This window comes from Diabrotica virgifera, chromosome 2 (genome assembly GCF_917563875.1).
Source record: "Diabrotica virgifera virgifera chromosome 2, PGI_DIABVI_V3a".
In the NCBI taxonomy this organism is placed as follows: Eukaryota; Metazoa; Arthropoda; class Insecta; order Coleoptera; family Chrysomelidae; genus Diabrotica; species Diabrotica virgifera.
The window spans coordinates 176,352,113-176,375,002 of NC_065444.1; the positions used below are offsets into that span (position 1 = coordinate 176,352,113).

A 22,890-nucleotide genomic window follows, 5' to 3' on the forward strand; every position below is an offset into this window, starting at 1 on the left:
AAAATCATAATTTGAAAATAAAAATCGACCTGCGTCAGGAGATGTCTACAAAATCGACCCTTACCGACAAAATTAATTTATTCCATAATTTTCCCCCTTATGTACACTGTACACCAGTGCTGCTCAGACTTATACTGTGTGGGATCTACCACATAAACTGCAAGCGTCCAGCGATCGACTGCTAGTCAAAAACAACAGTTTTGAAAATGAAAAACTTTGTTGCACATTTCTATTTGGTAAAAAGTTGTAACTTCAGAGAGTTGTAATTAAAGTCATGTTTTTCATCCTAATTTTATTTGGATGTTGATACATGGCACTGCATAATATTCACAAAATTTTCATATGATGGTACGGAATTACCGAGGGCCAGATGCAAGCCTGATGAGATATGTTCGTCAGTTAGCCGATTATGATACTTTGATTTCACTACCTTCATTTGGGGAAAGGCAGACTCACACATGTACGTTGATGCAAAAAATGCTATGAGCTTCAGAGCTATTTGCCTCAAAGATGGATATTTCTTATACGGTATGAAAGACCAAAATTTCTTATCAGTCGCTCTGGACTTAAGGTAGTATCCGAATATAATATAATAAGTATCCGAAATTATTTTCAGTGCCTCATTTTGGACTGAAATGATCTCCATATTGAAAGTAATTAATATTTCAGTGGCAATTTTTTCCACGTCTTCACAAGAAAATGGATTAGACATGAATGTTACAATATCTGTTAGTTTCTTAAAACCCGGGAGTAGTCGCGCTCACTTCTGTAACGTCGATAGTCGCGTGTGAGATTCTATCTCAAAATACGAATTTAAAACAAATTTTTATTTTGTACTATTTTTATCTACTTTTTATATTGAAAATATATATTTCTAACAATTTATTAAAAAACCTGTGTTAACGGCCACTTGCTAACATCGGCCACCTGTCCTAACGGCCAGTTTAAAAATTTCCCAAACCAATTATATGTAGACTACAAAAACTGGCAATACTGTCCACCTTTATATATCGGCCAATAGTTCTTTCATTTTTAGTGGCCGTTACTGACAAATTTTACTGTACAGTAAAACCTGTGTTAACGACCACCTGCCAACATCGGCCACCTGTCCTAACGGCCAGTTTAAAAATTTCCCAAACCAATTATATGCAGACTACAAAAACTGGCAATAGCGGCCACCTTTCTATATCGGCCAATAGTTCTTTCATTTTTAGTGGCTGTTACTGACAGGTTTTACTGTGTTTCAAAAAAGGATGAAATGTGAGATTCTATCTAACAGCGCGACTACTCGCGGGTTAAAGCTAATTGGCTTTCCCCAAAGCCATAAATTCCACAAAAAGAAGAAGAAGAAAAAAAATTCCTACGCATTACTACACCCTTCCTCGAGGCACTTACGAAATTTTTTCAAAATTGCAAAATTTTTCATCAAGTTATCGCGAAAAAGGATAAAAATTGAGATTCTATCTCACCGCGCGACTACTCGCGGGTTAAAAACAGCCAAGCATTTTTCAAACTCGCCATGAACTACTTGCATCTCCGTCTCATAATAAATATAACTCAAATGGGCGGTTAACCTTTTTTTCAACGATAGAAAGTTGTTTAAACTGTTCATTTGATTAATCAATAATAACAATTTGTTGGCAAAGGAATATACTGCGCTCATCATATCGATAATTGTTATTTTTACCCTGAAGTTCCAAATTAAGGAGGTTCAAATGATTTTCTAAATCTGATACGAAAGCCAGATCACTGAGCTTTTCGTTTTGAAGTAACTTTTCCCCTCGTTCTTCTAAAAAAGAAATTATTTCGGGACTCATTATTTCAACCACCTCACATATATGTATGCAGAAGTAAATTAGTGTCCACATCTTTTTCATTTATATTTTTTTCCGTGAGTCGCGATCGACTTCAAAAACTTTGGCGATCGACCGGTCGATCGCGATCGACTCTTTGAACACCGCATTATTTCGACTCGAAATAATTATTTCGAGTTGCAGAGAATAAAATAAAATGAGTCAATATGATCGCCAACATGATAACAAGAGAGAATAGGTATATTTAGGGCCGGTTGATTGAACGCTAATCAACAATGATCACTATCAAATATTTAATTACTGTCACCAACTGTTAATGTCAACTTTGGTTGGGTTGCTGAAAACATAATTGATTATAATTATGAGATTAGTTAATCAATTAACATAACAACTATTAACATAATTGATTAACTAATGTCATAATTGTAATTAATAATTATGTTTTCAGCAACCAAATCAAAGTTGACATTGACAGTTGTGAGAGTAATTAAATATTTGATAATGACCATTTTTGATCGGCGCTCGAACAACCGGCCCTTAAAATAAGTAAATGTGTTTGAATTGGGTACATATTCCTGGTTATTAATTTATGCTGCACCTGCAGCAGTTAACAGTCATTTTCTGCTGCTACTGGTACAACTGACACTAATTATTTGCGATCCGTGTTTGTGAAAACTGGTCATTGTAGAAAATTATAATTTTGTATGTCATTATGACTTACACTTTTATTTAAGTGGCAGTTTAAGGTTTTATTTTAATAACTAGTTTTAAACCTTTGAATGCTGGTGACGCCTAAAGACACCATACCATTACTACTGTCAGGTGCACATGAGGGCTACAATGTACAACATTGGTTCAGAGGATAGTATTTGTTTGACTTTGAACGAAACGGTCTTTCTATTGAGTACGTAGATAAAAGTATTTTTATAACGTCAGTTTATTAGATTCATCTTATGGATGAAGCAATTCCAGGGCCATCTAGACCAAAACACTACAATGTAAATGCAGCGAAAAATCGAGTTAGCACCCAGGTCGCGTTAGGTATATATCGTCAGCAATAAAAGGGTAATTATTAATATTTTTGTTTGTTTGTTTCGTGATTACTATTTGTTATCGCCCTTGGTAGATATACCGAGTACATTTTTACTATTTAATATGCAAGCGAAACTACTTCACTCAATTAAGGATGCCGTAGAAACTTGAAAACTTGGTCTATTGGGAAGAGATGAAACTTCGTTTCAGTTTATTCTGATTTTAAAGTTTTAAATGTTTTCTCGCGTGAACTTTATTTCTGGGTGTTCTTGATGTCGCGTTCGTTGCCACAATGTGAAATCGCACTGAATTTTGACTTACTTGTTTCAGAGGCGTTTCGTCTCCATGTTTTCATATATTAAAATAAGTCCTATTACATACAAAACCTAAAATATTTTGTCACAATGTAATAATTGTAATAATCCTCCGTCTGTCTATATTTTTTTTTATTTTGTCTAGGTGTATTCAGTTAATATAGTCCATTTGTTCAAGGTTTTTGCTCCGGATCTTAAAGAACTACTTGTATGGACATGGAATTTGGTATATACATAACCAACGTGTCAGAAAGTGATATTCTTTGTGCTTTTGCCCTAGGGGTGAGTTTTACCCCTTTTCGGTGAAAAGTATACGTTCAAAATAAATCCGGAACTGGATAAACTAAGTCTAAGCAAATTTTGGTTCTATAGGGTTTTTTTCAGTAATTCAATGGTTTTCGAGTCCTTTTTTTCAGTGAATATATGTTCATTTTTCAACAAAAAAAACCTTTTTACGAAAATAACTCAAAAATTAAGTATTTTATCGGAAAATATATTCTCAGCAAAAGTATAACATAAAGAATTGAAAAAAAAACGGTGTGTTTATGAAGTCTGTACTATTAGACGGAGAGAAAGTAGGTTTATCAAATTCCAAATCTAATATTTTAAAGTGAAGTAACCAAAAAATGAGCACTTCTCTGGGAAACCTTTTCACAACTTTTCTAAAGTGTGTAATGATGTCTTTAATTTTATTTCTTAAAACAGTTTCTAGCATCAAACTTAAGCAAGTTAAGCTCAAAATAAAGTTGGTCCCATTTGTTTTTGGTAAAAAACCGTGAAAATCTCCCCCTAATTAGCATCTCAAATGAAATTATGAAAATTGCGAAAAGTTATTCCTCGGAAGTAACTCGAAAAATATTGACTATAGCACAAAAGTTGTTTAGAATTAGTCAGTTTATTCATTTTAGGACTTATTTTGAACGTATATTTCTTCACCCTCGAGAAGAGGTGAAACTCACCCCTAGGGCAAAAGTAGACATCGACAGAATATCACATTTGTTCTTTGACATAGTATCTATGTACATGCCTTTCGTGTCAATCCAAGCGGTTCTTCAAAATTCGGAGGTTTTGCGATATTTTACCGTGAGTGAATAGACTAATAATTTTGTAAGTAAATCTGTGCGCCTTTTCTGTTTCTCACTTTTGTAGGAAAAATACCTTTTATTTAATTTATAAAAGTTAGATTCATATAGGAAAATGTATCATGGTTTAAATAAAAGATGATACTAATAAAAGATTTATAAATCATTTTAGAAATTTTAGATAAACTCTCCTGTAGTTGCTGTTAAGTGAATTATTAGTTCAAATAATATCTACGCCCCTGGGAGATTCTAAACTTTACAAAAACTAAGAAAGCGTTTGTACTCACCATTGTATCGGTATATTCGATCAATTTATCTTCTGAGACATCATTTCTTTTAGCTTCTTTTAAAAGATCTCGAAGGAAATTCTAAAAAACAGAATATTGAAAAAGTTTGCAAACAATAAAGAAATGTTTTATTCGTAAGCAGCTTAAAAGGAAACGAGAAAAATTTGAATTAAAATATTCGTCGTCTTTATTTAAAACGCGAAATAGGTTAAACAAACAATTATTACTTACTTTTAGTTCGTCAGCTTCAATGTAGCCACTGCCATCAGTGTCGTATTCCCTCCAAATCTACAAAATAAATATTGTTGTTTATTTGGGTTTATATGACTGCGGACACTAAATCTATTCGCCAAAAATAAATATGTATATCAAATATTATATAATCATAATAGTCTAAGAGCTAGTGAACCCTCCGACTAACGGTCGTCCTGTAAGGCTAGAAATTTGTCTAGTGATAATTCATAACACACCAAGGCTAAAAACCGTGACCTGACAGGCATCAGCCGTGCACGTGCATCTACAAGGTGAATCATAAAGTGCATAGTTTAGCGGTAAAATAAACTTTCTCCTGTAAGGTTTAAATTTAAGTATCTGTTTGAGTAAGTCATTTAGAAGAAATGTGTACAATGACAGGTGATTCTGAAGAGCATAAGACCTTGGCAGGCGAGGGGAAAGATTAGGGGTTTTTCCTAAAATTTTTTTTTTTGCATTGAACACATTTTTTTAGGTTTTTTGAATCATTCCAAACAGAAAAGGTCTTAAGTGATTTTTCTCTTAAGTTAATAGTTTTTGTTATATTATAAGCGATTGAAAATTTTGAAAATTGTGAAATCGACCATTTTTAACCCTAAATCGGACATTTATCTAAAAATTTCAATATTGCCAAGGTACGTAGATATTCTTTAAACATTGATTGATGAAATCCCGAACAGTTATTTGCAATAACATATCGAAAACCCCTTTGTTCTTTTAATTGCTAATAAAGCGGGCGCGACACTGTAGTATAAGTGAGGACGTTTGAGTTTGCATAAATTCATTATCTCGAGAATGGGCAAACTTCAAGAGAAATCCTCAGACAGGTCGATTTTTATTTTTGAATTAGGACTTTTTGGCATATATATAATACTAGCGACGTCATCCATCTGGGCGTGATGACGTAATCGATAATTTTTTTAAATAAGAGTAGGGGTTGTGTGATAGCTCATTTGAAAGGTTATTTAATTCTCTATTCACTACTATAAACATTAACCTAATTATTTATACAGGGTGTACAAAAAAATTTTTTCTTCTATTTGTCAAATTTAATCAAAGTTAATTTAATTAAAAAATTTTTTTTTGTACACCCTGTATAAATAATTATGTTAATGCTTATATTAGTAAATAGAGAATTAAATAACCTTTCAAATGAGCTATCACACAACCCCTACTATCATTTAAAAAATCATCGATTACGTCATCATGCTCAGATGGATGACGTCAGTAGTATTATATATATGCCAAAAAGTCCTAATTTAAAAATAAAAATCGACTTGTCTGAGGATTTCTCTTGAAATTGGCCAATTTTCGAGATAATGAATTTATGCCAACTCAAACGTCCTCACTTATATCGGGTGTCCACTTATATTTTCCCCCATTTTAACTGCCTATAACTTCTAAACGGCTCAAGATAGAAATATTCGGTTTTCGCTGAAATGTTTTATTTTAGTAAAAGTTTTGTCTGAATGGATTGAATTTTTTATATCGCTTTCAACTAAGAAAAAAAATGGCGGATTTTTGAAAAAAACGTTATTGTTTTTTTTAATGGAACACCCAGTATATTTTTTTGTAAATTGAAAGAAAGGTCACTGACCTATCCAGCGATATAAAGTTTTTCAAAATCGGTTGTCAAATCACTGAGTAATTAATTTTTAAAATGAGGGGTGCAACGTGGATATTATATCACATACCTAAATAACATAACAGAGCAAAATGATATTATGTTATGTGATTTCCACATTGCATCTCTCACTTTAAAAATTAATTACTCAGTCATTTGGCAACCGATTTTAAAAAATTTTCGTTGAAATAATCGTTGAATAGGTAAATGACGATTTTTTCAAGATACAAACAAATATACTGGGTGTTTTAATAAAAAAAGTCGGCAACGTTTTTTTTTTTCAAAAATCCGCAATTTCTTATTTAAAAGCGATATTAAAAATGGTCACTTATTTAAAAACTTGAAAAAACGGTCATTTTTCTATCCAGCGATATAAAAATTTTTAAAATCGGTTGTCAAATGACTGAGAAATTAATTTTTAAAATGAGAGATGCAATGTGGAAATCACATAACTTGTTTAGTTATGTTATGTTATTTAGGTATGTGATATCCACGTTGCACCTCTGATTTTACAAATTAATTACTCAGTGATTTGACAGCCGATTTTGAAACACTTTATATCGCTAGATAGGTGAATGACCTTTATTTTAATTTACAAAAGAATATACTGGGTGTTCCATTAAAAAAAATCAACAACGTTTTTTTCAAAAATCCGCCATATTTTATTTCGTATTTGAAAGCGATATAAAAAATTCAATCCATTCAGAAAAAACTTTTACTAAAATAAAACATTTCAGTGAAAACCGCATATTTTTAACTTGAGTCGTTTAGAAGTTATAGGCAGTTAAAATGGGGGAAAATATAAGTGGACACCCGGTACTACAGTGTCGCGCCCGCTTGATTAGCAATTAAAAACAAACGGGTTTCCGATATTGTATTGCAAAAAACTCTTTGAGATTTCATCAATTAATGTTTAAAGAATATCTACCTACCTTGGCAAATTTGAAATTTTTAGATAAATGTCCGAATTAGGGTAAAAAATGGCCGATTTCGCAATTTTCAAAATTTTCCATCGCTTATATAGCAAAAACTATTAACTTAAGAGAAAAATCACTAAAGACCTTTTTTGTTTGGAATGATTCAGAAAACCTAAAAAAAATGTTCGATGCAAAAAAAATAATTTTAGGAAAATCCCTAATCTTTCCCCTCGCCTGGCAAGGTCTTATGCCTGTCATTGTACACATGTCTTCTAAATGACTTACTCAAACACATACTTAAATTTAAACCTTACAGGAGAAACTTTATTTTACCACTAAACTATGCACTTTTCGATTCACCTGGTAGATAAACGTGGACGGCTGATGCCTGCCAGGTCATGATTTTTAGCTTTGGTGTGCTATGAATTATCACTAGACAAATTTCTAGCCTTACAGGACGACCGTTAGTCGGAGGGTTCACTAGCACTTAGACTATAACTCATATCTGTGTATTCGTTTATAGATTTATTATTTTATTTTTGGTATTGGTAACCAGTAAATACTACAATAATTATGCTAGTTTTAAATTATGGTAAATAATAATACCATATGTAATCTAGTCACGGGGAGATCTTTTCGCACAGGTTCCGGCGCCAATTGAATCTTTAACCCTGTCTTATGTACATCTTTAACTCATGTACATCTCATGTAACATCTTTAATCCTGCCTCAGTGCTGATGCGCATTAGCCCAAAAGGAACGACCTATTTGTATTATGTAACATGTTAGTGAGAGTTAACCACATAACATATTGCACTTCTGCTCAAAGATATTGTCACAACTCAAAAAAAGTAAGAACTACAAAATCTTATCTCAAAAAGTGTTAGGTTTGTAGTTCAAGCATTTGTCGTTAGATGACACTAGAGAGATTACATGATTAACCAAAATCAACGGTGCACCGAATATAAAGAGTGCCACATATCATCATGTGCAAAGGATTTGTCCATCTAAGATGTGTATAAAGCGTCGTTTTTCGAGTTAAGACAGTATATGTGATTACTTAATTCAAAACAATCTTCGTATATGCTCAAGAAAAGTGACACATTTGTCACTTATTTATCTTTCTTTTTGCAGTATTTTTTGTTTAATATTGTTTCTTGTATTAAAAGTATCATTAAAAAGTGTAAGTCTGTTAACCAGATAATAATAATGATATTCTGTACTGTAAGAGCCACTATTGATAAATAGTATGTCGTAAATTTTTCGTTGTTTTATCTGTATTATATAGTGTTACAACTCAAAAAAATATTGTGAAGGAAGGCAATAGAATAGAGAATAAGAAAACAAAGAAAAGGCCGCGAAAAACGGATAAGAAGAGCTCATATTAATGAGCGTGTTATATTCCTGCCGAGGACAAGCCATATTAATATCAATATTATTTATTTCAATTAACATACCCTATCCCATGACGTGAATATTTTTTTGTAATTAAGGTCATTATTATCTCTCTTTGGCGTAGATGATAAAGTTTATTTAACAATGTTTTTATATTTATCAAATTATGTTACAATATTTATCAAATTTAAATTTTTGTAAAAAATTTCCTCTTTTATGAAGTGAGTATTTGTTGAAAACTGATACGAAGCAATTACGTGCCAAAAACAACAAATACAATAGTTATATTGCTGAGATATCTTCAACAGCTTTGAAAATTATTCTCAACACTTAAGCTGGGGCTTAAAATTGTTTAGAATTTAAATTTAATTAAAAGCGAAATCCGAAAGAAAAACCAGATGAATTGTGGTCTAAATACTACGTTCGTTAATTCCGCTGTGGACAAGACATATAATTTTCTGATTACTGTTGCATTAATTCCGACTATATATTCCACAACCTATGGTTAGAAACAATACACTTCCCCATTAGGCATTTATTTTTTGTTCTCATACAAAATACTGAAGCATCTTGAGAAACAGAATAGCTATTTAGTCTTAACATACCCTAGGAGCATACCATCAAGGATTCAAAAATAAAAATCGACTATATAGACTTCATTCATCTACTAATAAAATTGACTGAATAGTGCTACAAATATGACATAAATTTACACCTACCATTAATTTATAAACTGCCAGCAAGTTTTCGACTCTGTAAATAGACACCAACTTTTACTAGAACTGCGTAACATCAATGTATGTACTAGCAATACTGATTAGATTAACGAAAATCACAATCGAGAACTCTGGAGCAGAAGTTAAGAGACGAGAGAAATACAGAAAATATCAATATAGTAATAGGAGTTCAACAAAATAACAGACTCTCTATGACACTTTTTAACATAGTACTGGTTTTAGCGATTAAAAATCTGAAACTAACAATACGAAGAAGAGGATTATAGGGTGCGATAACGACCTGGTAGTAGTCACAAGAGATAAAAAAAACTTGGTATACTCAATTATGACTCGAATTTGAGAAGCGAAAGTTGTAGGACCAAAAATAAATGAAAAAAGACGAACTATTAGGCCTGGATCCCACGTACCAAAAAAAAGTTGATTAAGAGCCAGCTGAAAATTTGTTACTAGCTTAACGGTATCTAGTCGAACAAACTTTGATGTACGGGAATACTGGAACGGGGGAAGTTTTAATTGTGGAACAGTTTAAAAATTTGAAACGTCAGATTACGAAAACACCCCATGTATTTTGTCGGACAGAACTTCCAATTGATATGCAACCGTTTCATTAAACTTTCTCATGCAAAAATCAGACTGCTATTTATCAGCAATATAATTCCTGTCATTTGACATGTTCTACGGGTTTCACTCATTAAAATGCCCAATTTCTGATAAACACCAGTCTGATTTTTGCATGAGAGTTTAATGAAATGGTAACTAATCAATTGGAAGTTCTGTCCGACAAAATACATGTAACGTGTTCGTAGTCTGACGTTCCAAATTTTTAACCTGTTCCACAATTAAAACTTCCCCTGTTCCAGTGTTCCCATACATCAAAGTTTGTCCGACTAGATGGAGACCAAGTTCAGATGGGAAGATTAGGTCAGAGAAGATATCAACATGAACATACCTAATAGGGGAACAAAAATAGAAAACAGAAAGAAATAAAGCTTAATCAGCAATCGGGTGAAATCTCATAATAGCCTGAAAAGGAAAGTAACAGAAGACAAGACAACAAAGAATATACGGAGTGTTTCCTGGCGAAAAATGGGTCAAAAGTTAATGAGCGGCTTATACTACTGCGCAGGTGTAACAGGTCCATAATATAATATATTATTTTATTTAGGGAGCGTTCAAGTATTACGTAACGCGATTTTTGAAGATTTTTGACCCCCCCCCCCGCCCCCAACCTGCGTTACATAATACTTGAACGGCCCCTTATTTCAACTAGCCTAACCTATCTCATGTCAATAAGTTTTTTTTTAATTAAGGTCATTATCATCTCTCTTTGGCGTAGATGATAAAGCTTATTTATCAATGTTTTGAATTTTATATTTTTATCATTTGTCATAACACTTTTATCAAATTTAAATTTTTTACAATAAAAATGTTCTTTGCGAAGTAAATAACAGTAGAAAACTGATACGAAACAACAACGTGCCAAGAACAACAAATAAAATAGTGTTTTATTGCTGAAATATCTTCAACAGCTTTGAAAATTATTCCCAACACTTAAGCTAGGGCTTGAAAATAGTTTAGGATTTAAATTTAATTAAAAGCGAAATCCGAAAGAAAAACCAAATGAATTTGTGGTCTAAATACTACGTTCGTTAATTCCGCTGTGTGCATATAAATTTCTGATTACTGTGGCATTAATTCCGGCTATATATTCCACAAACTATGGCTGGAAACAATACAGTTCCCCATTTAGACATTAATTTTTCTTTTGCAAACTGTAACAAGCAACGACAGAATATTCACTGGTTTTAAGAAGTAATTTTGTGGAACTAAAAGGATTGCATTTAGCTGAAATAAGAAGAGAAGTACATTTTACATACACTTTGAAATACAATTTTAATCAAGTAAATACACATCAGATTTTATTGACACTGATAGCTACATAAAGGGACAGTAATTTATTATTAAATTTCTCTCATGGAGTGTAATTTCACAGCTCATTTTTTCCCTTTATGACAATCATATATCCATTTTTGCATATTTTGTGTTCGTCTTTATTATTTTGTTTTTTTTTTTCTCCGATATTTTGGTGTCATTTCGCTTTTTATTTAAATGTCCTACACAACAAACTTATATTGATATACTGCAGTCTCACTAAATATTACGTTGTAAATAATTGTAAAAAAATAAAAAAATATTAAAATACCGTAATTCATATTTTTTATAACATTACTTTAAACCACCCACACACGTCCAGACAAAAGCACCTGACTCTCGGAGCTGACAACGTTGGATCTGACTGTTGGAACGTGTGTAGGCTTATCGCACGACAAAAATGGCTAATCCTGACAGTCAGGCTGACCGATTTTGTCGGGTGGTCTTGCTATTCCAACATCCTGACAAATTTTTTGTGTCAGGACGCGTGTAACGTTGTTGGCCTCTTAGACCATAGAAACTGATAGACACGCCTTGTACCGAACCGTTGAAGCAAACACCTTCCGCGAAAATGACGTCACAATACGGCAAGAACTCGTTTTGATTCTTAGCAAAGCACTAATAAAATTACCCAATTTTAGATTAATTGTAATATAACTTCAATATTTTGTAAAAAATATGGAAGATAAATAATTTAGCAAAGTAATTAATAAATATTTTTGACTTAAAGTAATTTTGTAGAAGTAAATGTTTTATTTAAAAGTAGGTACATACATATTATATCGTTGGTATATCTCTTCTTGTTTGATAATCAAAAATAAATTTGACTGAGAGTAATTTTCTTTTGGGTGGAAGTTTCAGGTTAGGGAAAAAATATGTAGGAAATCTATAAATTTATTGACCACAAAACAAAATAGCTTTTGTTAACTTACTTCTAACTCTTATTACATTATTTAGTTTTTCACCTTCGTGGTACAATCTGATGTTGCAATAATGGAAACAAATTATCTTTATTAGATTAAACAAATGGTTTGTTTCAAAATCATGATCAAACATTTTTTTGATATGCTATAATTTTTGAGTCTTATGAATGGAGATTGTAAATTATCACATTCAATTGCAGACAAACATATTATGTCACAATTGAATGTTTTCTTAACTTTCTTAAACTAATGATCATACCAATAAAACCCGTTTTTCTTTGGCTTGGATATTATAGTAATTCACCATTGTTGGAACATTTAAGTGATCTAAGATATTTTATAGATTCTTCAATTTTTTGAAATATCCCTTGTTTACTGTGCTGCTGTAAACTGGATTTAAGGTGTTTTGCCAATAAATGTTGGCTATTTAAAATAACAAAAATATCATTAATTTGTTCAATGAAATTTTGAGTAGCTTCGCTATTTACAAATTCTTTTGAGCTTTTATTTCTCAAATAATGTATTGCCTTAGCAACTTTTTGGCTGAACGTTTGGGCAGCTAATTTCACCTTCATTTTTTCCTTATACCAATTTAAATGCCTTCGGGTTATCCTAGTTGCAAGATGAAGGCCTTCCTTTTCTTGAATGTCTACTAATTCTTCCAAATATTTCCATTTAATCGCTTTATTATTCCCGTCAAAATTTTTTTTGTAATATAATATATGTTTATTCAAATCAATAGTTATTACGATAATTTACAATTTCAGTTTACTTACAATGAAATAAACCTAAAAAATGTCTTAAAAGCATGAACATGCTTGTTGACCTAAATAACCTAAGGTATTGCGAATAAGTTTTAACATATGGGGAGGGTCAAATATTACATATTTTGATGTGTTACTGGATGTAGAAAATATACTTTATTTTAATTCACAACGTCTATAAATACTTCTAATCTCTAACGTTTTCTGCCGTAAACTGACGTCACACACAGCTGTGTGAATCGTTTTATGTTGGCTTCACTCTTCGAGACGAGAGAATAGCATTACGGCGTGTCTATGGGCCATTCCACGAACATACGCCTGTTTTGGATTACTTCGACAACGAATATTTTACTGTGCAACATAAGAAGTACGAAAGTAAATGGCGCTAATAATTATTCCAATAAACAACAATGTAATTTGCAATTTACTTTCGTTCTTCTTATTTTGCACAGTAAAATATTCGTTGTCGGAGAAATCCAAAACAGGCGTATGTTCGTGGAATAGGGTATATCAGTTTTTATGGTCTAAGGTTGGCCTGATTTCTGACTCGAACACGGATGAATAATAATTGTTGATAATTGACACGGATTGCTTTTGTTAAGCGGTGGACACAAATTACGTGTTAGCGTTACTAAGGTCTATAATATAGATTACGTAATTTACTACCTGGTGCTGTATATTCTAAAATGTTACATTTTTACTCCAATCTTAACATTAGACATTAAAAAACGGTATAAGCACATAGGTTTACAAAAAATGTGAGTAAAATGATACTTTTACATAATATACTTTTTAGCAGAAATTCGTAATACGTTGTTTATTTTGTTCTTTCCGTATTCGTTAATGATATATTTATATACAAATGACGTGTTAACTATGATAATTTACTACATGGACCTGTGTATTTTAAAACGCTGCTCATTTTGTACCCCCTTTGAACACCTAGAAATATTACAGCCACAGCCAAGTCAATCAGGGAATATGTCAGTTTGGGAACAAGCTATGGGGCGTTCCGGTCCCATTTTCTGTCATCTTTCTACATGCAATTACGGATAGGACAGGTTAGCACTCTCCGTGTGCTCTGCTCATTGCAGCCTATGGATTGCAGCATCGAACTTTATCTTGAAGTCGTTCGATGAAGGGATTTGTTTGGGAACGTTTAAGTTTGTGATTTTAGTAACCGTTGCGTTTTTTTTATATTTCGGACTTTTGATTTAAGAACTATAGTCCAGGGCGCATCTGTTTTGAGATGGATGTTGAGAGGTGACTCAAATTTTTTTGCAATAATTGCTTGAAAATAAATCAAATAATAATATTTGAGTTATCCTCCCTCTCAAAAAGGTCCGGAACATTGTTTAAATAATCAAAATGGCAAAAAATTAAGGAAAAATTCGATTTTATTCTTCGTTTTTTGATTATAACTTCAAAAGTATTCATTTTCGAGAAAAGTTGTACCAACATAAAAGTTGCGTAATTAAATTTTATACAATATAGAATTGGTCATAAATTTAAAAAATTGTCACCCTAGTTGCAAAATAGCAATAATTTCGAAAATAACATACAAAATCAAGTATTGGCATTTTACGTTTTTCAGCCATTTATGCTACACGTAGGACCTTCATATTTCACCCAGAAAAACTCTATGATACAGTAAAACAATACTGTAAATTTCATTAAGATCGGTTCAACAGATTTAGCAAAATAAATTTCGAAATCCAGCTTTCGCAAAAAAATTTCATTTTTTCAAAATGTTACAGGACCGAAAATAAAGCATATAGCAAGGTGAAATTTTTTTTGCTTATAAAAGTGTACTGTACCTTTCATTTGCAATTTGCAAAATTAAAATCGATTAACTACCACGGCGTCAGAAAATTTTTTAAATAAACATTAATTTTTGATGCTACGCGCAGGACAGCGGTGTTCGATTCACACAAGTTGATTTCCACCAAAATTTCTTTCAATCTTTATCTAATATATTATTTTCTTACTCTATATTTTGTTGTATTTTAATATTTTAATTCCACAAAAATCAAACTAGTTTTATTATTGTTTGTGAAATATTGTTTAAACAATTGCATATATTTAAAAATAATAAACTTTAATTCTCTAAGTTAAAATATATGAACAAAGAAAGTTTTTGCTAATAAAAGTGTTATTTCAAAGGATAGAGTATGTGTTTTTATTTTGCAATAAACAAATTTATTTATCTACATCGAAATGTAATAAAAATTAAAATGTATCAATCATTATCAAAGGTCATTGGAATGACCAATCAGAGCAAACTATCCGCTGTCCTGCGCGTAGCACCAATAATTAATGTTTATTTAAAAAAATTCCTGACGCCGTGGTGTTAATCGATTCTAATTCCGCAAAATTGCAAATGAAAGGTAAAGTACATTTCTATAAGAAAAAAAAATTCAACTTGCTATCTGCTTTATTTTCAGTCTTGTAACATTTTGAAAAAATGAATTTTTTTTGCGAAAGCTGGATTGCGAAATTTATTTTGCAAAATCTGTTGAACCGACCTTAATGAAATTTACCGTATAATTTTACTATATCATATAGTTTTTCAGGGTGAAACATGAAGGTCCTAAGTGCAGCATAAATGGTTTAAAAACGTAAAATGCCAATACTTGTTTTTGTATGGTTTTTTCGCAATCATTGCTATTTTGTAACAAGGGTGACTATTTTTTAAATGTTTAACAAATTCTATATTGTAGGAAATTTATATACGCAACTTTTATGTCAGTACAACTTTTCTCGAAAATGAATACTTTTAAAGTTATAATCAAAAAACGAAGAAAAAAATCGAATTTTTCCTTAATTTTTTGACATTTTGATTATTTAAACAATGTTCCGGACCTTTTTGAGAGGGAGGATAACTCAAATATTATTATTTGATTTATTTTCAAGCAATTTCTGCAAAAAAATTTGAGTCACCTCTCAACGTCCAAATGTACTAATATTTTTATAGATGCGCCCTGGTCTACTATGTTATTAATGTTCTTCCAGATTTAGCTTACCTTTGGTTTTTATTATAACATATTTGAGTATTAGTGTATTTAGTTCCCAAACTGTTGTATTTACAATAAGTTTTTGTGCACAGGAATAAGCCTAGAAAATTAGGATTTATACTTTTTTATTGGTTTGATATTTATTGTGTAATATTACTTGCTTGTTTCCCAAATATTTTATTGTCTATTCGCTTTACTTCATTAATTCGGTCCTTTTAAGTCGTTGTATATTTATCTTACTTCATTTCTTTAGCTTTCATTCATTAACTTTAATTAATTCATTATTGTATTTTCTCTTAGTCAGGCTTGTGCCTATTTATTTGTATTATTTTCATCTTTGTCGGTTTCAATTTAGTGGTACGTAGCAAGCATACTATAACCATTTGGTAGAAGTCTCATGTGAGTTGTACCTTATGTATGATATGTAAGAGGTATTTAAATTTTGTACATACATAAAACAGGACAGTTGCTATATTGTATATCATGTTTAGCGTTAACTTAACTTTGTCATTTTAGAGTCACTTAATAATTCAATTGGGTTTAACTCAGAGATTGTCAAAAATCTAGTAGTTATTTTTAATTAATATTTACTTATTTCGTGTATCATTTATTTTTATTATTCTTTATAATTACATTTACTTATACAGGGTGTTAGTAAATAAGTATAAAAAACCTTAAGGGGTAATTCTTCATGAAAAAATAATGAAAGTTTGCTCTATAAACGTATGTCTGCAAATGCTTCTTTTCCAAGATACGGGGTGTTGAAATTTTGTTTTCAAACTGCGAATTTTTTTATTGCTCTAAGACCTTTTAAGATATGAAAATTAAATTTGGTGGGTTTCAAGAGGTATTTATTCCGCATTTTCTGGCAAATAACAATTTTATGTTCATCATTGGCGCGCCTACGGGTAATGGTCTGATTTTTTTTTAAAGAAAAAAATGGTAGTTTATAAATATGTTAAAATAAAAAGTTCTACTCACAAATTTCGCCGCTAATTGTTTATTAATTGTTTAAACAATAACAATTGTTTTTTATAAATAATGTTAAGAATATGGGTGAAATCAACATTTTATTTTGATAAAAAATGTTTTTATTTTAGTTTTCATTATGCTGAACCCGAATCTGACATTACAATTTGCAAATTCAAAATGGCGGATTCAAAATGGCGGATTTTTTCCCAAAAATCCTTAAAAAGTAGTTGTAAAATCCGAATTTTTTTTATAAAACGTGTTTATTTACATATATGTGGATATTTTTGAGAGGTTGCTGAACCTGAATCAAATTTTGATAATTTTAATTATAAAATGGCAGATCCAAAATGGCGGATAACTTAAAAATAGTTGTAAAATAATAATTTCTTTACAAAATGTATTTATTTCTACATATGTATATTTATTTTTGAGAGCTTTGATAAACCTAACTTAAATGTTAACATTATAAACTATAAAATGGCGGATCCAAAATGCGGATTTTCTAAAAAGAACATAAAAAAAACATTTTTCTAAAACATTTATTGTCTTTATTTTTAACAGGTTGTTGAATCTGAATTAAAGATTAAAAATTTAAATTTCAAAATGGCGGATCCAAAATGGCGGATATTTAAATGAAAAAGAAGTAGAATCTTGTCGAGGTTTTAAAATAGGGAATATGTCTTGAAGGTTTTTACATTGTATATAGAGTCACTGACCCACTCATTTATATAAGTAATTTTGCTAGGTGAGATACATTTTTTTTGCAACCGTAGCTGTTATTGTAGTGTAACTATCTCACTCTAGGCTAGTTCAATTTAGGAAATACTTACTATCTTTTTAGTTGTAAGGACTTAGTGCTATTCTGACGGAATTTTGATTTGGATTTTGATTTTAATACCTTTGCTTGGCCAGTGATAGTGGATAATTGCTTGTTAAGTGGCCTTTGCGGTCCTATTTGATTTTTCCCCATCCACTATCACTGTTATTACGTTGCGTTATATGTAAATTGTTAATATTTAACATTTATTATTAATATATTTGTATGTATTAAGGTTGGTGTTTTATTTCAGTCTGTATTACCAGTATATGACATAGCAAGACAAGATCAGTATTTAGTATTTTGTATTTCAGGTGGTTGTAACCAGTGTCATAGAGTTCCTGTTGTTCGTTACTTCAAAATCTCGAACCTGTCCAACTTCATGGTTCTGAGAGCCGAGTTGTTCGTTCGAGTTGGCGCCCTTTGTTCTTCTTCCTTCTTGGTTGTATCTCGATATTATTTTATCTCTAGCTTTCTTATCTATTTTTCTTCCATTTTGTGTTTGCAGGTCTCATTTTCTTCCTAGTTGCTACCATTTCATTACCAAATTTTCTTCTCCTATCTCCAAAGCCAATATTCGGTGTATTGAAGCTAGCCCGAATACTCACTTGAGATTTAGTGTCTCTCTGCCCTTTTAATTTTTTTTTCCTGAGCTAAGCCCCTCTTCTTGTCGTCTTAAATCTCTGCTCATCTATTTTCCCCATCTTTTGTCAGTTCTTCTCTTCAAAAATCTCTATACCCAGAGTATAGAGGTTTCAATTGGTTTCAAAAAAGAAATAGAAACAAATATCAGTTATGAGTAAAATACCTATATTTTTCATAATACTGAAAATTGTTTTTCGATGTGTGATGAAACGATGTGTCAATATGCAATTACACTCTTCTAATCGAAATATTGTGAACTATAAAGGTACATATTTATTGCGCGAAATATAATTTTTTTACATACCTCGTATGGGCCATTATTTTATTTTGGGACCTATGCTGAATAGATTTGACAAAAAAATATTTTTTAAATATATTATCTTTTGTTAATATGTCATACTGTGATAACAAGATTATTATTTAAAGTATATATTACAGCTATTTGCATAGATGCTTTTTAATTTTTTCTGATTTTATTTGATTGTTATATTAGGCGGGGTATAGAAAAATAACAACTGTGTTACTTTCTAACAAAATTAAGTTTTATTGTTAGTAGCATCGTTTATCTCAAACATAAACCTATTACATGAACATAAAATAGGAGGCCTTTAATCGTATATCGTCAAATCATGCAAAATCTCAGTCTGTTATCTCATTTTACGGTTAAGTTTACCACTTTGTCACCTAATTTTGATTTAAGCAGTTTTAATTTTTCAAAATATGAGAAAATAATAGCAGTTTAAGCTTATAATTTATAGAGTCAATTCAAATATTTCAAATAATCAAAAAACGAATAAAAGTTGAATATCTGTAAAAGTAGGATTAGTAATATACCCTTTAACGTCTTCCAAAAATAAGGGACAAAAAAGTAACGCAGTAGTTTGATGAGTAACATAGTGGTAAACTTTTCCTATCTTGATATTTTTATTTGCCTTAAACTAATAAAAACAGAATGAAAACAAAAATAAAACATATCAAATCAAACAAATCTTCTCTGTGAATCAAAAAATCAGAACCTCTAAAATTAATAACCATAAACAATATACATTAGTCTGTGTCTGTTCAGTCTCATTTTTCAAATACATTTAATGGCACATCAAATTCGTAAAATTCACGTTTACCCTTTTTTGTTATTTTAGGATTTGGTAAAATTTCTGTAATATTTTCATATGGTTCATATGAAACATCCTTTTCTATAAGTTTAAACCTCTTTCCTGAATCGTCAATTGATTTTAAAAACATAATCTTGATATCTCCTTCGTCGTCAACATCACTTTGGGCGACACCCAGATAAGAATATGATTTTTTGTTGGATGAAACTTCAACTAGTATGTAAACACCGAAAGATATTTTTGATGGGTGTAAATTTTCTTTTTCAATTAATTTTTTATCAACTGAATTAGAAACTGAAGCTTCTTCTTTTTCAAGTTGAAGATTTGAAAGAGACTCATCATCATCTGAGCTAGAAGTTGGAGAATAAACCATTTCGTAATAACTCTTTCTGGGATTGGTCACGATGTTAGATATATCAGTTAATACTTCATTTTCGTTCATAAATTCAAGCGCATTTCTTTCAGAACTTTTATTATTAACAGTATCATCCACGTCATTTCCTTCAGACATTTGGCTGATAGAGCTGGATGAAATAGGAATTGGCTGATATGTTTGAGGTGACAAGCAGTCGCAAAGACCCCTTTGACAAAAGCAACTTAGATCACGGTAGTACAATTTACCAGCAGTTTCCGATAAAACTTGATGTACCTGCATCGTACCGCGAAGAGGCACAATATCCTTTGGAACAGTCTCCTCCACCTTTTCAATATCGGTATCGGTTATGAAATACAACTGAATTTTGCTGCAGTCTTTTAAAGCGAGGAAAAAATTCTCTGCATCATGGATGTCTAAGCCAGAAGAAACTTTTTGGTCTGCTGTTCGTTTAAGGTAGCCACCGACACCATCAGCTGCGCCCTTCCCGTGCCCTGCTTCAAAAAAGTTCCAGGTGATGCGATCAAAGCTATACTCCTCAAATATTTTTGTGCAGATGAAATAAAAGTTTATCTTCTGCCTATACTGCGTAGCAGGACCGTCGGAGAAGACGTGGATTGTTGTTATGTGTGGATGATTAGCTTTTAATGTGCTGATTACTGGGTGAAGATGTACCCAAATGGCTGCAGGATTGTGAGAATTATTTGGCGACACCCTGCAAAATGAACTAACTTGTGCTTTGTCCGCTTCTTGTGGTTTTATATACAAAACACCAGTATGCAATGTAATTTGCTTGCGCGATCCTCCAAAATGATGTGATTGGATTTCTTCAAAGTATTTTCCATTGTAATTCTCACTGAAGTCGACATGTAGAAGAACTTCGTTATGTTTTAAGTCATCAATAGCCAATCGGTAACTTTTGTATTGCATTTTAATATTATAAATATATTTCTTTATAAATTCTTCGACAGTGCCTTCAGTAATTTCTTTTATGTTTTTCGTGACTTTCTTGCGGTTTCCGGATTTGTCAGTAATAATCTCAGATCTCCGAACCCATTGTTGCCATTTAAGAGTTTGTGACTGATTTTGTGTATTATATATTATGTCTTTGGTACTGCAAGATGCGCAACCATTCGTCATACAAAGTCTGTTATCAGTTGCACATACAGTCTTCTCAATAACCTGGGTCATGTTTGACTCTAATATGATTTTCTTGCTGTAAAGAGCATTCAGAATGTATTGTCTATTAATATGCATCTTACACTGACAGGTATCCCTGCCACCAACTACTGGTGGCTTTATGTAGAATGGTCTGTGCTTGGAGAAGTAAGAGTATGAGCAGTTCTCGTCAGGATTTTCTCTCTTGAAATAATTAAAAAGATTTTTCATTGTATCGAGCAGGTACCTCTTCTGCATTTTACTCTTTTTGTAGGTCACGGTTTCTCGTTTTCCAGCAGTGGTTCTAGAAATGTCATCACGACCATAAAACATCTTAATTTTTTTTGCCAGAGTAGCCTGTTTTGGTGCAATATGTGGTTTCTTTAGCTTAATAATACCGATACTGTCTTTCACAATAGCGAGTTTCATTTTTGAATTTCGTATAATATCTCCATAAAAAATTCGTCGTATTGCTAACCGATCTCTTACGGTCTTTATTTTGGAGTAATGGTATCTGATGGCGTTCGACAAAGTTGCGTACTTTTTGTCTCCGTCCTCTAGTTTATTTGCTTTGTGTTTCTGTCTTTGGCATCTTTTCTTGTACTTGTTATATTTCTTTTTCAGCATCTCGTTCTCTTCCTTTAATTTTATATTTTGTCTGTACAATGCAGATCGGTCTCGTCTTACTTGTCGTCTTCCTCGAGAGTGTGGAGAAACAGGAGTTCCTGCTCGTGGTGTCGAATCTGGTGTGTTATTCAAAATTACTTGTGCTATTTTTTGGCGCTCTTGACGTTTCTTGTTTGCTTTCCTCCATTTACGCTTTGCATCTCTATGTTCTCTCTCTGTCATATCTTTAACAAGTTTTTTATTGGAGTGATATCTTTCAAGATGTTTTTTTTGCTATCAGCATTTTTGATCGGGTCCTGTTTCAATTTCTCCCTGTAGCGTCGTTGTTTTTCAGCCGGTGTTAAAGCCATTATGTTGTAAATAGTAACCTGTAACAAAATAATCCTGAAATAGATTATTTTAACTATTAAATGGGTAAATTTTAAGTGAAAACTTGAAGTTTAACTACTGCGTTACTATAGCTACAACTGCGTTACTTTTCGCGGTAACACAGTGTATACATAACACAGTTGTAGAAATCATACGTATTTTGAGGTTATAACCATGTGGTAATGAATTAAAAAAAAACGAATTGAGCCATTCAAATATTTACACATTCTCATATAGATGCAACTAATAAAATAAATAAATATCTAAAAAACTCACCTTTTTTCAATGGTAACTCAGCAGTCTCACAATAAACACACGCACCTCTCCTGACAACTCTCAGGCGACTGACTTGGCCGGTTTCACGGCTACGCCCTTCCCCCTGCTTCCTGATAATATTTAATGATTTGTCAAACCAACATCGAAGCAAAGGCGCAAAAATTTCAATTTAACGACTCGATTTCTAATGGTAACATAGTGGTCATAATTTTTTACTTTGCCGCGGGGACATAACAAATAATTTGACGTAATTTAAAAACTGTCAAAGAAAATTATACTTATTATTGTTTAAGTAAAGCTCAGATAACTTATAATTAGCATAAACATTCAAATTTAGTAGCGCCATGAAGAGTTTTCTAAGTAATTTCAATGTATTTGAAGTAAGTTGATTAGAGGGACAGCGAAATTTTATAGGGAAACAACTGCGTTTATCAAAAATACAACTGAGTTACCGT

At 31.7% G+C, this 22,890-nt stretch overlaps 1 protein-coding gene across 1 annotated transcript in view; it reads right to left on the reverse strand.

The window, feature by feature from the left end:
- LOC114334767 (calbindin-32) overlaps positions 1-22,890 on the reverse strand; it is a 702,339-nt gene that overhangs the window by 25,570 nt on the left and 653,879 nt on the right. Inside the window, exons 8-9 of the mRNA XM_050644936.1 lie at positions 4,761-4,817; positions 4,530-4,610 (exon numbers count right to left, since the gene is read on the reverse strand). Coding sequence (XP_050500893.1) covers positions 4,530-4,610; positions 4,761-4,817 — 138 coding nt within the window. The remainder of the gene's footprint in view (positions 1-4,529; positions 4,611-4,760; positions 4,818-22,890) is intronic.